Genomic DNA, 15,562 nt, shown 5'->3' on the forward strand with positions numbered 1-15,562 from the left:
ATTCTTCCCAGGGGTCGTACATTTTCTAGACTCTGGGCTCGGCGTAAGGTTGAGTATATTTCTGGACTCTAGCGGCAGAATTACTAAGTTCTGAATATCCTCAATCAGACCCTGAAGACTTGTCTTATCAGACAAAGTGACCCTCTGAATGCTCCTAAACAAAAATTAATAAATTTTGTATCTCAATTAAAAATTTAAAGGGAATTTTAAAGTCTTAAATCGAAAGCAATGAAATTATTGGAGTGACCAAAAGAAGAAAAAAAATTTCGTTACAAAAACAATTGTTAAAAAGTTGTCTCCGCTCCTTGAAAAATGAGATAAAGTGGTAGACTACTTTCGATTTAAACTTTGATTAATATCAAACTTATAAACTTGTAATTCAAAAAAAGTTTGTTTTAAATATATAGATTAATAAATAGAGTTTATTATGATAAAATTCCGAGAATTAACATTCATATATAAAAAATAAGATATATCTACATATCAAATTTGTCATATTGGTAAAAACATATTTATTCACATTCTTCGGATATAAAGTATACATGATCTCCTAAATCTCTCCGTCCTGGCTTGAACAACTTGTTCACAATCAAAAGTCGGGTTGGGTACACCAAGTAAAAAATAAAAAATATATTTGATATTTTAGTGGCAATCGAACCTAGCTGTCAGGATTCCACTGTAAAAGAATAAAAATGTATCTTGGATTCGGCAAGTGTCCTATAAATCTTATAAAATGTTTTCCTTCTCCTCTAACTGGAATATCTTGACTCTTCGTTGAACTAAAAACAAAACATTTTGTTCATAAACGTCCGTCTATCATCCAATCCTTTTTCCAGTCTATCTGTCTATCCATCTATCAATCTATCCATCTATTTAAGTCTATCTATTACTTTCCTAGCTATCCACATATTTGTCTACATAATCCTTTCTATTTGTTTTTCTATCCCTTTCCCGTCTATCCATCTATTTGACTATCTATATTTTTCCCGTCCATCTATTTAAATTTATATTCCTTTCCCGTCTATCCATGAATTTGTCTTTATATTTCTTTCCCGTCTATCCATCTATTTGACAATCTATATTTTTCCCTTCTTTCCATCTATTTGTCTATCTGTTCCTTTCCCGTCTTTCCATCTATTTGTCTATTTATATCTTTCCCGTCTATCCATCTATTTTTTATTTTATACATTTCCCGTCTATCCATCTATTATTCTATTTATATCTTTCCCGTCTATCCATCTATTTGTTTATTTATATCTGTCCCGTCTATCCATCTATTATTCTATTTTTATCTGTCCCGTCTATCCATCTATTTGTCTATTTATATCTGTCCCGTCTATCCATCTATTTGTCTATTTATATCTGTCCCGTCTATTTATCTATTTGATTGTCTTTATTTTCAATATGTACCTTTGAATAAGTAAGACCGAGTTTAAGTTGGTAGGTTTGGAGTATGTAGTGCCGAAGGTTGGGGTGTTCTTGGGCATATACGAGGATAGTTCGGATGATGATAGTTTCTCAGAAATGTAACTGGGTAGGTCAGATGATAATGGATTCTCTATCATGGATGTGGATAGGTCGGATAATGATGGATTCTCGGTCATGTATGGGGGTAGGTCGGATGATGTAGTAATATAAGGACTCTTCAAGGCTTCAATAAATGAGGAGGGGGAGGAGGAGTCGAATGAGGATGAACACGGGGATGAGGATAGATATGACGAGGAGGGTGGCGAGGATGTAGGTGAGGTGGAGGATGGAGGTGAAGAGGACATATAGGAGGATGGAGGTAAAGATGAACTATGGGAGGTGGATTGAGAAGATGAGGTTGATGAAGGAGGGGTATCAGCAGCCATATCAGATTTTGCTATGGTTGGCCTGAAAAAAATAACAATAAATACCTAGCAAAACGTTGAAACTTTAAAGAATCATGCAGTCTAATTGACAAAATCATAAGGTAAAAAAACATTTAAAACTTTAATATAAAAGCGTTGAAAATATTAGAAAAAAATAGCTAGAAAGCATAATAATATGTATTTAGTATTTAGTATTTAGTATTTAGTATTAACTTAACCATCTACTATTAAATTTTAAGTAAAAACGTTTTTTAAGTTTCAACTTATATTAGTTATTTTTAAAAATACCTTATGATTGATACAACAGCGGCGGCCGACATTAGCTGAGGTGGTCTGACAGCTAAGCTAGGATGGATGTAACAGTTCTGAATCAAACTGACAGCGCTGTCTTTCAAATGTTGATGTGAAAGCTTTGAATCAACTTTCTAAAAATTAAAAAAGGTTTAAGTTTTAACTCTTTAATTAATGACATAATAATATAATAACTAATCTTTGTATAAAGCTTAAAGGGACTCAAGACGTAATTTCAATTGACACTCCTTTTACAGAGGGGATGAATGAGATATCCTTATTTTTTCTAGGAAAATTAATCTTTTTTAATTGATGGTTTTCTATATAATTATAAGTGACTTGCTGATCTTTGCAACAGAGACAATGAAAGAAAATTACAAACACATCACCTTTTAAGATAAGAAAGATAAAAACGACGATATCTTTCAGATAGAGGATTAAATGGTACAATTGAGAATCGAACATGCCTTTTTTTATAAAGTACAAGATGTAATGTATGAAACTCAGAGATATTATCACTTTTCAAGTCAGAAAAACGACGTTATCTTCCACATTTTTGATCAGATTAAGGTTTCACGGGTATCGTTGAAAATCTGGCATTGGCATCTTTGCATAAAGGTCGCTTAAAATTACGCTTACAGTCCCTTTAACTACAGTCGTCCCTTTTTTATGAAAAATATAGTGACAAGAGAATAAACACCTACGCTGACAATTAAGAAATTTAATCACATATTTGACCAGGGGTAAGAAATTTACTGCTACTAAGGAGAGAAGGTTACCTGCAGTATTTGAGGTAAGAAATCTACTGCTACTAAGGAAGAGAACCTGGAGTATCTGGGGTAAGAAATCTACTGCTACCAAGGAGGGAAGGTTACCTGGAGTATCTGGGGTAAGAAATCTACTGCTACCATGGAGGGAAGGTTACCTGGAGTATCTGGGGTAAGAAATCTACTGCTACCAAGGAGGGAAGGTTCCAGTTAAGTTTGGTAAGTACTAACATCTCACATTCCTACAAATACAATCAATTTACTAGAACATATTTTAATTATTTTTTTTTAAGGGGGTGGGGCTCATGGTGATTAAAATGTTTCAAGTTCTTATGCAAAATTTATCCATTTAGCCAATTACTTTTTAAAAAACTAAAGAAGCGTTTTTGAGTCATAAATGTACATGTCTAGGGTTACAAAAAAGAGTGAGAGTAAGTGAGGTACACAAAATTTGTAATTAAAGATATATAAATTGTTTATTTTGATTGTATTAAGTCTAATAGAAAAATATCAATCTAATATAAAGATGACTAGATTGGGAACCCAGCTTAGCCTGGAAACTATGTTTTCTCTTAAAGTCAACCCGTGCGTAATTCTAACATGTTACCCAATACAAAGTTGAGGCAAAAAATCCAATCAAATGATCGGGCAAACAAACAAAGATTAATTATACTACTTTATATATTATTGTATTATTATATAACATAATTGATTTAGATATCTAATTTTAAAAAAGTTAAACACTTGTGCAAAAACTAATATTGAATACTCATCTGCCATCCGTAGATTTATCCGAGCGTGCGCGCAGTCTATCTATTGTCAGTTCATACAGTACACGAGCCTGACCCTAGCTAAACAGCGCGCACAGTCAGAATTACTTCAGAGATTTCCCACGCAGAAAATGCGGGAGTAAGAAGTTTCGTGATTTTAATGACTCGAGGTTTCGTGGTTTTCTGATGTTCGAGGTTGCGTGATTTCTTACCAGTATTTCCTCTTTGAATATTGAATCTTCAGTTAGTTTTAGTAGAGATTCTATGTTCACTTCCCTCTCCCCTCGAACCTAAAATTTAAATGAATTTATCAAAAATCTTTTTCTTTATTTTAGTAATATTTTTGATTAATACCTTCCATGCTACTAAAAGGCATGATACTCCTAACAGCTGGAGCTGCGTTCTTTTAAGACTCACTTTGCACAGGAACCTGAAGCAAAATGTATTTTAGGAAATTTCGCTAAGGTCGGAAGCGTTGAAATTACCTGTCCAAGCAACTGACCGCCAGACAGAATACTTCAGGCTCCAGGTTTAGGTCACAACAAACCTTGAACACAATTATTTAAATATTTAAAAAATATCTTTTTTAAATCAATCCTGGCCTTATAATTTTCTTTAAAAAAACACTGCTTGCAATGTTTAAATGTAAGATAGAGTTATTCATAACTTCGGTTATAGATATTTAGCAAAAGATTTACAAGAAAATTTGCAATACCTCCATCATCCATTCCGCCAATGCAATCCTCATGTTTATATCGATCTCCGTCTGCATCTGCAGGGGGTTAAGCAGCTCCCAGGGCTCTAGCAGCTCCATCTTAATCAATCGATCAATCAATCAATCGATCGATTATTCAATCAATCCAGAAAAATCCTTACAATGACTTTATCCAACTTAAAAATGATTTTGTAAAAATGTTATTTCCTAATGATTACTCTGAACAATCTATATCTTAAAACAGGTTGCAGGCCATTATATTCATTCATTCTTGACATTTTTATTGCTGGATAAAAATGTTTATTCCCAGACATTATGTAATTAAGACTATAATTAGCAGTAATCCGTCACAATCTAAAGAATAAACCTTGAAAGGAATATATCTGATATAATACCTTAGTCTTGCTCTGCAATAACACAGAAACTAAATCAGGGCGATCAGTCGCCATCTTTGAAAGATTGATTAAATTAGGCTGGATTAGTCGATTAAAGCAGGATTCAGTCGGAAATGTTTAAGTAAAATCCATCATCACTTCCTCCTTTGACGTTCAGGCGAGCACTGCCGGACCGGACGGATTCAGGAGTCAGGTCAGGACTGGACCAGAGTCGGCGCGCGCCAGATTACGCGCAACTGTAGTTGACGTGGTGGAGGGCGGTTCATGAACAAACCCACGTTAAACACTCCCCAGGGATTCTTTCATCTTTGTGGGACCTGACAAGGACCATAATTGTGGACCTGACAGGGACCATCATTGTGAACATAACAGGGACCATCATTGTAGACCTGACAGGGACCATCATTGTTGGACCTGACAGGGTACATCATTGTGGGACCTTACAGGGACAATCATTGTGGACCTGACAGGGACTATCATAATGGACCTGACCCATCTTAAATGGATAACAGGAACTTTCTGTGGGAATTTTATTGTAGGAAATTACTAGAAACTTTTTTCAAGAACCTGCCAAGAACTATCTTTATCTGAAAATAATAATAATATCAACAATAATCAAATAATAATAGTAATAATAATAAAAATAATAATAATAGCAATAAGAGTAAGAGTAAGACTCTAAAAAAAGAATATGGGACCTGGCATTACTTTTTAAAGAAGTAAGAATATAAGATATCCAAATTTTAAAAATATATTGAACATTTTTTTCAGGCAGAGTTTTTCTTTCTTATAAAGTTCATCTGTTTTCTTTCAATCCAGTAATTCACCTGTTTGATTTAAATATTTATTTGATTTAGGATGAATCTAATGCAATGCAATTCAAACAATATAAATTCATTGAATAAAACCTAAAATAATTGCTGAGTACGAATGGAAGAAATGGAACTTTGTATCTGGATAGATGCAATGAGAGGGGGTCGTTAAAAATAAGGAAAGGTAGAAAAGTATTTCCCCGAGTCTGCTTCACATTTGGCGGGTAATATTTCCCCGCCAAATTTTACGCGTCCCTCCTTCCTCTTTCCTACTACTGCGCACTTAGCAACTACAACCGTTGGACTAGACAACATATACTTCAGGATATATTTTATACAGGAGGATACAGGCTGATACAATTAGGGGATTAGGAGACTAGGTGGATACAATCATACAGAACGATATATGGGGGATGAAAGCGAGCAGAGCCGTAACTGGGGGGAGGGCACAAGCCCCCCTCCCTGTGTTCCTACAGGGGGGGGGGCGCCCCCCTGTTGGATATCGAAAACTATAACTGAATTATAATCTCAATTTTCAGAAAATGCCACCTAGGGAATTTTCCGAAAATCCATTTTAAAAATATCTGAGAAATAAAGTACATTTACAGCATACGTAGGTCTATACTCAACTGTAAATATTCTTTTTAAGACTTTAAAATGCTTCTTCTGGGTTTTTTTCACAATATTTTTTGAAATATGAATGGCAGGGTCCCCAAATTTTGTAACTTTCATTAACAGTCAAAAGACATATTGTATTTAAAAAAATTAAAGTCCATAGTCAACTGCCTGACTGACTATATAAGGCCTGAAAAACTCTTTTTGATGTGATTTTTAACAATTCCACTTCAGGCAGTGCTTAAACAATCATACAGGTAACTTATAGCTTTCAATGATTGCTAAAACGTGTATTGAGACTGTTAAGCAACTCACAAAATTTGGAGACCCTGCCATTAACAGTTCAAAAAACCAGAATCAGCAAAATCAAGTCTTGAAAATAAAAATACATTTGTTTTTAATACTCGAAAATGTACTTGATTTCTACAATACATTTGTTTTTAGGCTCGAAAATGCACTTGATTTCTACAATATCTTAAAAATGGATTTACTCAATACACCATAGATGGCATTTCCTGAAAATTGAGATTATAATTTAGTAGACTGCATATATTCCAAAGAAAAAGTTTAGGTGTTTTGACTTGAAACCTAATTGGTCCATTTACAGTAGTGTGAACTATTAACTTGAGTCTAAAAGTCAACTTCCTATTCCAGAGTTGTCTGGTTATCACTGTATTTCATTTCTTCAATTATTTAACGATATCTGCCCTGTTCCGTTTTGCAAATCTTAAGCTATTTTTTTAGTTTTTTACATATAAAAAATAAAAACTAAGTAAAGAAATTCAAATCAAATCATTTATGTATATATAAATAGAATAATTCTTTTTGAATAATTTTTAATAAGGTAAGGGTGGTAAGACCTTTTAAAAATTTATAATTATTAATTAAAAGTTTTTTTGAAAACCGGATACGGACCCAAAATAAGAGAAAACGGACCCAAAAAAAGAGAAAACAGACCGAAAAAAAGAGGAAACCGATCAACACACTGAGAATTTAAAACTTTTTTTGAAAACCGGAAACTATAACCCAAAAAAGAGGAAACGGGTCCAAAAAACAGGAAACGAATCAAATGAAAATATAGCGGAAACCGTGCAAAATATTCGGAAATTCCTCAACACTCATCAGTTTTTCAGGGATTTCCGATAATTCTTGAAAAAAAAGAAGGAAACGAAACCAAACTCACTTTTTGGGTCCTTTTCTGTGTTGAGACGTTTCCGTGTTAAGGCGTTTCCATAGCATCATCAATTTTGTACATGACCACTTTTTCAACAATTTTCAACAAAATTATTATATATTTAGGGTTAGGTTAGGTTAAGACACTTTCTGGGCCGAGCGCTACGACTAGGACAGGCTAGGGGGCCGAGCGCTCAGTTAGGACAGGCTAGGGCGCCGAGCGCCGCGGTTAGGACAGGCTAGGGGGCCACATGGTCAATTATATCCCTGTCTTACGTATAAAAAATCGTATCTTAGGAAATTACCGAATGGATTTACGTAAAAGTTAAAGAAATGGCTGCAATCATGCAGTATAGCCCTATGGTCCTAACATCACATAAATCATAAATATCAAGATTAAATAATGTGTTATTGCAGGTAGACAATCAGTGGCAGTAGACAAGAAAAAATGAATTTCGAAAATTAACTTTCATTCACTGAATGGTGGTAATTTGGTAAAGAACGAATAGGTCACAGAGTACACAGAGTACAGATTCTACTAGTAACCGGTTTTTATGTGAGACACTTTTCCATATAAAAAAAGAATTTAATAGAATTAATGGAATTCTGAACATTCTAATTTCTAATTTTTAAGGTTCAAAACGTTTCTTATTTCACCCATTTCAAAAATAAATACAACGGGGCCGGAAAGTTAGTTATATGTACGTTCTTACTTCTTACAATACAAATTTTGGGTTGCGTACACTTGTACTTTTCATCGTTTCACAGACAGAATTTACTTTCAGAGTCAGCTGAACATCTCAGTTATTTACTGTTGTTTACCTTACTTGTGTAATGTGTATTGTCTGTTGGGAGTCCGCGTGGAATTTGTACCAATAAAAAATGCTTACATCCGTATTTTAGGAATATTTAAAGCTTAAAACTGAACTCATTATATGCATATTTAACACCCGTTGGAATTTTGTCTTTTTAAATATTAAATCATAAACTTTTTTTCATTGTTGAAATTATTATTAAAAACAATTAAGCAACTGAACTTTTGTATTATGCAGTCAAATGTGCGTTGTTAATTATTGATTTATCTCGTGCATAATTTGAAATAGAAATAGAGAAGTGTTGGTAAGTTTCTAGAGAGGACGATTTTTGGACACCCACTATTGATAGGAGGGGGGGGGGGTCCAAAAATCGTTCTTTAGAACAGAACCGATCTGTTGGTCTTTGAAATGAATCCTAAGTTTCAGATTAACTAAAGAGTTATTTCATCGGATAATAGTTGACTGAGAATGTATGTGAACCCTTTTAGAAGGAAAAGAGGTAAAAATAACCTTTGTTCCGTGAGAACAATTTTAGAGAAATAAAAAATAATAAGTTTGTCATATATAAAGTTGATAGGAAGGGGGTTCAAAACTTTTAAAGAATCAAAGGAACATATTTTTGAAAAAAAAAAACCTTTTTTCGGCCTGGTGATAAATGTAACAATGTCACAGTTTCTCTTTCTGGGGCTTTGCCTCCAAGTTCAAGTAAAATTCTTTAAACTTTTGGCAATTCCCGTCCAGATCTCAGATGATTTCCTAGCAAACAATTATTTATTCAATTATTTAACGATATCTGCCCTGTTCCGTTTTGCAAATCTTAAGCTATTTTTTTAGTTTTTTACATATAAAAAATAAAAACTAAGTAAAGAAATTCAANGTCTTAACCCAGCCTAAACCTAAAATAATATAAAACAAATAATTTTGCTGAAAATTAGTGGTCAGGAACAAATTGATAGGAGGGGGATGGGGACGGGGCGGAAGGAGGTCCAAAAAGTGTTTTCTAGGACGGACCCCAGATCTCGATCAAATGGATTTCTAGGAGGGGATAATGATTTTTCTAAAATGAATATAAACCCGGTGTCAGGTACTTCAGGAAGCAGTGGAAGTAGTTCTGTTAGTCTTAAAATAGATGAAACTAGAAGCATTGGATCAAACCACAGTGAGGTCAGGAACAAAAAAAAAAAAAAAAAAAAACACAAAGTCTAAAATTATGTAGAAGTCTAACAAGCATAAAATGAATGAGAAAAAGATCCCAAAATTAAGGATTGCAACCTGCAAACTATCTTCCATTTTTTTGAGTTTTCTGCTAAAACAGTTGTTCAAAATATTGCATTTTCTCACAAAAAATATAGTATTTTAAAATGTTACGGATCGAAAGCACTGCGTACATTAAAATTATTTGAAAAGTAAGCCGTACAAATTTTGTATTAACTTATTAACTGCAAAAAAATATTTGGATGCAGTAGGGGAGGAAATGATAATTATATTAGAATGCACTGATCTTGGTCTAGGGGTTCCTTGTCGGGTTCTCTTATAGATCTTATTTTTTATACAGGGTGCCCCACGAAACAAGACAATAGCAAGACGAATTGAAGATCGTCTTTGATCCTTGAAATAATTTGCGACATTTATTCGAAAACCTAATCTTAGAAGTGAATTTATCTAGCTAATAATTACTAAATCCCCCTAGTTTTGGCATTTGAAGACAATTTTGGTTTTATTTAATAAAATTAAATCTGAACGAAATTCTCAATATCTCAGGTAATATTTACAGCACAAAAATGGCTGACCACATTTTGGAAATGCCATGAATCAAAGATGAGAAAATAGGTTGACGGCTGAATGTCTCAAATAAATTGTAAGTTCAAACACGCTTTTAATTCATCTTGCTATTGTCATGTTTCGTTGGACACCCAATTGTTACAGGATCAGGAGTCGACTTCAGGAGAGAAGACATCATGCAAACGGGTTCTAGCTGCTGTATCATCATCAGTATCCTCATCAAACACTCCAGGTAAAGGGTGTACCAATAAACATGGGAATAAAATGACGGCTTTTATTCGTCTTCGATCCATGCGGCATGTTTTCATGAGTATTCCCGTATAAACATAAAATAGTTAAAACATCTGATCTTGAGATTTTCTAAATGTGGTCTACTATTTTTTTTAACTTCAAAACTGATGGAGATATTACAAAATTTGTGCAAATTTCAATCATCCAATAAATTAAAATTGTCTTAATACTATCTTTGTCAATTTTAAATACATAAGAAAGGTAGACAACTTTATGTAAAGCTTGTAAGACGTACAGCCTCATTTTATACTTTATTTGTTATGCATAAAATATCAGATATCAAAACAAAATTCCTGATTTTCAGATTTAAATATTTTTTTTTTTACTTTCAATCTTTCAATTCCCATGTTTATTGGTACACATTGTACACACATATCACTAAAGATGCTGAACGTAGAATTAGTTAAACCTCTTCTAAAACTTGAAGCAAGGCCATAGAAGTGGTTGAACTTTGTCTACTAGTTCAGCAACTTCTTGCATTTTTAATTTGGATTTTACGAATAATTTTTACATAAAGAAGAGACTTAAAGATAATGTTGTCAAGGATGCAAATGATTTTATTTTACCTTGCAAAAATAAACCTCAGCTCTATTATGTGATATAATTTAGAAAAACTGTTCTTTTGTAACGCTTTTTTTGGGAGTTTTACATGTGAGTCCTAATAAAGTTGTCTAATTTGCGGATTTTCTAAAGCTGAACATTATATCCTTTGAAAAAGCTTTTCTCCTTATTTTACTAGATAAAAAATTTAAAAGTTTGTGCAAAAATTTTTTACGCAGAAATTGTAAGTATCTACACGTATATTGAAAGTCAAAGTAAAAAATTCTAACTTAGTTTAAATAAAATATGATTTTGGTTTTTAACGATAGAATGTTTAAAAAAATATTTAACTGAAACTTCAATTTCTTTGTTATTACTATTTTTTTGTCTGTTATAGATCGATCAAATATGAGTTTTAGACTCGGGCAAGGAATGATTCCAGGTACTGTTGAAATCATCAATATTTCTTATTTTGGGGAAAATAAAAAATATATTTTTGTTTTGGTAAATTAGTTGTTTTTAAAGTAAAACGATCAATTTTTTAAACTTGACTTTTTTAAATAAGCCTCGTGACCAAAGAGAATAGAATATATATTAGAGAGGAATTTACTAGAAAAAAGTGTAAAACGGCCAATTTGTTGTACTTTTTCCATACTGCAGATGTACTTCACATATTTGCGCTATATAACCTTTAGGGCCCCATCATCGCCTGATAGGAACTTGATCTCCATTCTTCATGTCCATGATTACCAAAAGAAAAAAATTATAAACAATATTTTTGCGCTTCGTGCAGATCATTTTACTGAATCAACTTAAACAATGTAACACAGATAAATTTTAACAAAAAATCGATTATGGATAGTTGATCTAAGGTTGATAATCCCAGTGAACTTACTAGTATTAGGTAGGTAGGGGAAAATGAGGGGTCGATAGGATCTGGAGAATAAAATGTTTTGTGACTACTGTAAAATAAATACCCGGTTGGTTACAAAAATTATTGTTTGCAGCGATAATCACGAATTTTAAGTATTACTACGCCCCTGCACAAGATCCATTAATTGTTTAGTGTAAACAGACCCATTTCACTAAATTACTGGTAAGGAAAGGAACGCAATTTGCTCTGTAACAGTATTAAATTGGCACGTCTCCTTCCCATCCCATTTTTCCGCTTATCTCTGTATACACGTAATGGTAATATTTAGGCTATACATTACACTACAGGCAGTAGATTATTAACGCTTAGATTTCATTGGTGTAAACTACAGGGTTATTTATTTGTTAGAATTGCCCCTGCCCAGGCTGACTACTTTTTAGGACATTAATATTTTTTTTACTATTATTTATATCCCTGGTGAACTTTTGTTGGACACGATATAAAGATAAGGATTGATTCATTTAGAATTAGTAGGTCTCGCTCTAATGTTGAATATTTTTGTTACACAAAAATTGTGGATATTGATATACCAAGAATATAAAGAAGAAATTAATAGATGTCGTCTTAGGCTTATGTTCATTTTCGCCCTTACGGTCGCTGAACAGGAAAAGAGTTGTATCGACTAAAACTAAAAGTTTAAGTTTTTTATTAAAACTTTTAAGAATAGATGTTACAGCGTATGATAATGAAATATATCTTTTCCACATATTTCAAACCGTGACTCTCTTTCTCTCTGATATACATTACTTCGACACGACTCTCTTCTTCTTTAACAGTGATGTTAATGTCCGGGGAGGGGGGGGNTTAAGGATGTCCCACAAAACATGAGTCTAGCAAAAACGAATCGAATGTCGAGCTTTCATTTATGAAAACAAATGCGGCATTTAAATTCGTAAACCTAATTATAGAAGTAAAATTCTTGAGTTAATAATCAGAAAATACCACAGATTTTGGTTTTATTCAATAAAAGTGAAATTCCAGGACTAAGAGAAGAATCATACATGTGAAAGTAGATTGACGACTAAATGTCACAAACAGTGCTTAGGATCCATTTAATTTTGATGCGGCTGAGGATCCTGGATCCGCACTGAAAAAAATGGATCCGGATCCAGGTCATTTCTGATTTACTGTATCTTTTAAACCAAAAATAATTTTCAATTTTTTGTTTTATTTTTTTCGCATATTTTCATCCTAAACCTTGATGAACCATTCAGAAATGGGGAAATTTTTATAATCTCTCTTTTTTTTCAAAAGTGCAGATTTTGGTTTTACGGGTAAAAAAGTTTTTTTTTCTGCAGTTTTTGGTTGATATTTTACCCCTTGGACCTGGATCCGTGAATCTGCACATTTTTGCGGATCCAGATCCAGGAAGCCAAAATCTTGCGGATCCAACGAATCCGGATCCGGATCCTACGCACTGGTCACAAATAAATTCAAAGTTCTATGACGACTTTCAAGTCGTCGTGCTACTGTCATGATTCGTGGGACCCCCTCTTTACTATAACTAAACTTTGCTGCAGTAGTGTTAAAAACGTTGAAAAGATTACGATTTCATTTTTAATATTAATTTGTTTATAAAAATCGTTTTGTATTTAAGGTTCTATAAAGAGCAAGAATATCTGGGATGAAGACGACGATGCTTTCTTACTCCAAGAGTAAGAGAATACTTTTTTACCTTATTAACATGATAGTCCTGAAGGACTTCTTCATCTATATATAAATTTGGCTTGTCTGTCTGTTTGGGTGTCTGTTTGTTTGTATCCAATAAACGTCAAAACGGCTGAACTGATCGGGCCCAAATTTTTTGTGGGACATACGTGACCACAAGGAAGGTTTATGAATGATAAAAATTAAAAAAAATGTATTTTAAAGGTTTTAATTTTTAAATTCTTGAAAATCCGCGAATTTTTTTTTTAAAAATCCGCAAAATTTGTTTCTTCTTTGTTTTAAAATGTAAACAAAAAGAACATGTTCACAATTTAAATAGAAGATTAGACTATTTAAAAATACGCATTAAGTATAATAAATATTAATAAAACTCCTTTTTTCACAAAGCCCCCCTTGTAATCCATGACATATATGCAGGGTGTCCCTTGAAAAACTGGTTTTTTTTTGAGGCATTGTAGCACTTAAAAATATATAAAGAAAACTAAGTTAAACGGATTTCAAGCACTATATTCTGTAAGTCTGGGCTCATGTGATTTTAGGAAGACGACAAGCGTTGTCGTCGAGAGGCGGGGTGAAATATAAATATCATTTTATGAGACGGGAATTTCTTTGAATCATCATATGTTATTTTAATTTTTTCATTTTAATTTCTAGTCAACAACCCAGTGTTCTATTTACCCCTGAAGATCGGATTCTAAAGCAGAAAGTGACGATTAGCCAGGAAGCTAACACAGGTACAGTGTTTTTGGAAAGAGTGATGATTTTGGGATGAGAAGATATTAAGTTGCTAACTGGAGAGTTATTCACTGTTAATAAATATGTCCCCCTTAGTAACTACTAATAATATAGGCGTAGTCAGGTTGGCTATGAGGGCTATGACCAATGAAATATATGGGGGTTTTCAGACCCCAAGGGGTACTTGCCCCCNTATTATTATCACTCTATTTAATTGTTGTTTTGATTATCATCATTTTCTTGTTAAGGACGAATACTGGAGCAGGATATGGCGACAAAGCTCAAGGCATCAAAAACCAGAATTCGATTGCACATTTTATTATGTTATTATGTTTATATTGAGGAATATTAAAAATGTCGTCTTCTGAATTGTTAGAACTTAATTAATTAATTGAATTAAACATTCCTATGTAAACATACCAAGGGAATCTTAATATAATGGGTAGTCAATTTGAATATTAATATTTTCCCCCCTCATTCCTTCCTATTCCCCCGATTCCCTCCTATTCCCTTGATCTATTCCCCTAAGTCCCTCCTATTTCCCTGATACCCTCCAATTCCCTACTTTTCCCCTGCCTCCCTCCTATTCCCTCGATTTCCTACTATTTCCCTGATTCCCTCCTATTCCCTCGATTTCCTCCTATTCCCTTGATTCCCTCCTATTCTAACGATTCCCTTCTTTTCTCCTTATTCCCTCCCATTTCGCTGATTCCTTCCTATTATCCCTCATATTTTAGTAATTCGCTCCTATTCCCCTAATTCCATCCTATTCCCCTGATTCCCCGTTTTACATTATTTCCCCCTTTTAAACTTATTCGCCTTTTTCACCTTTGTTCCTGATTTTCTTCCATTCTCCATTATTCCCTCCCATTTACCTTATTCCCCATATTTCCCTTATTCCCTCCTATTCCCCCCGCTTCCTTCCTGTTCCTCTGATTCCTTCCTATTTACCAGATTCCCTCCTATTTCCATGATTCCTTCATATTTACCTGATACCTTCACATTCTCCTGAATTCTTCCTGTTCCTTTGATTCCCTGCTATTCTTCTAAATTATTGCTATGCTCCTAATTCCTCGTAATTTTCCTGAATTCTTCATATTCCCCTAATTCCCTCTTATCCTCTTGAATTATTACTATACCACTGATTCCTTCCTATTCTCCCTAGTTTCTCTTATTCCCTTCTATTTCCTCCCATTCCCCTTTGTTCCCTCCCATTCCACTTTATACCATCCCATTTTCCTCATTCCCTATAGTTCTACTTATTCGCTCCTATTCCCCTGGTTTAGCAAAGACAGGAGATGTTGAGGATCCAGAGGATGAAGCTGGAGAAGGAAGAGGCTCAAATCAAGCAGGTTTTTATTTCCATGTCATAAGAAATAAGAAATAATATGTTGAATCTGAAAGCC

General features: G+C 33.6%; 2 protein-coding genes across 2 annotated transcripts; one reads left to right on the forward strand and one right to left on the reverse strand.

Moving 5' to 3' along the window:
* Positions 1–658: 658 nt before the first annotated feature.
* Positions 659–5,388, reverse strand: LOC111715169 (cyclin-B1-1). Its single transcript, XM_023490445.1, has 9 exons — positions 4,792–5,388; positions 4,397–4,495; positions 4,167–4,228; positions 4,036–4,111; positions 3,894–3,971; positions 3,070–3,153; positions 2,142–2,278; positions 1,411–1,875; positions 659–779 (listed from the first exon to the last, which is right to left on the reverse strand). The coding sequence occupies exons 1-9, from the start codon at positions 4,843–4,845 to the stop codon at positions 659–661; spliced, it is 1,176 nt and encodes a 391-aa protein (XP_023346213.1). The 5' UTR covers positions 4,846–5,388.
* A 3,216-nt stretch (positions 5,389–8,604) lies between these two features.
* LOC111715170 (uncharacterized) lies at positions 8,605–15,508 on the forward strand (the record flags this gene model as incomplete). The annotated part of the gene is made up of 8 exons (XM_023490446.1): positions 8,605–8,705; positions 9,291–9,370; positions 10,133–10,220; positions 11,217–11,261; positions 13,351–13,408; positions 14,076–14,155; positions 14,405–14,442; positions 15,443–15,508. Coding segments are annotated over exons 1-8 (486 nt in total), but the record flags the coding sequence as incomplete, so codon positions are not given.
* Between the last annotated feature and the right edge of the window lie 54 nt (positions 15,509–15,562).

This window comes from Eurytemora carolleeae, unplaced genomic scaffold (assembly GCF_000591075.1).
Source record: "Eurytemora carolleeae unplaced genomic scaffold, Eaff_2.0 scaffold1724, whole genome shotgun sequence".
Taxonomy (NCBI): Eukaryota; Metazoa; Arthropoda; class Copepoda; order Calanoida; family Temoridae; genus Eurytemora; species Eurytemora carolleeae.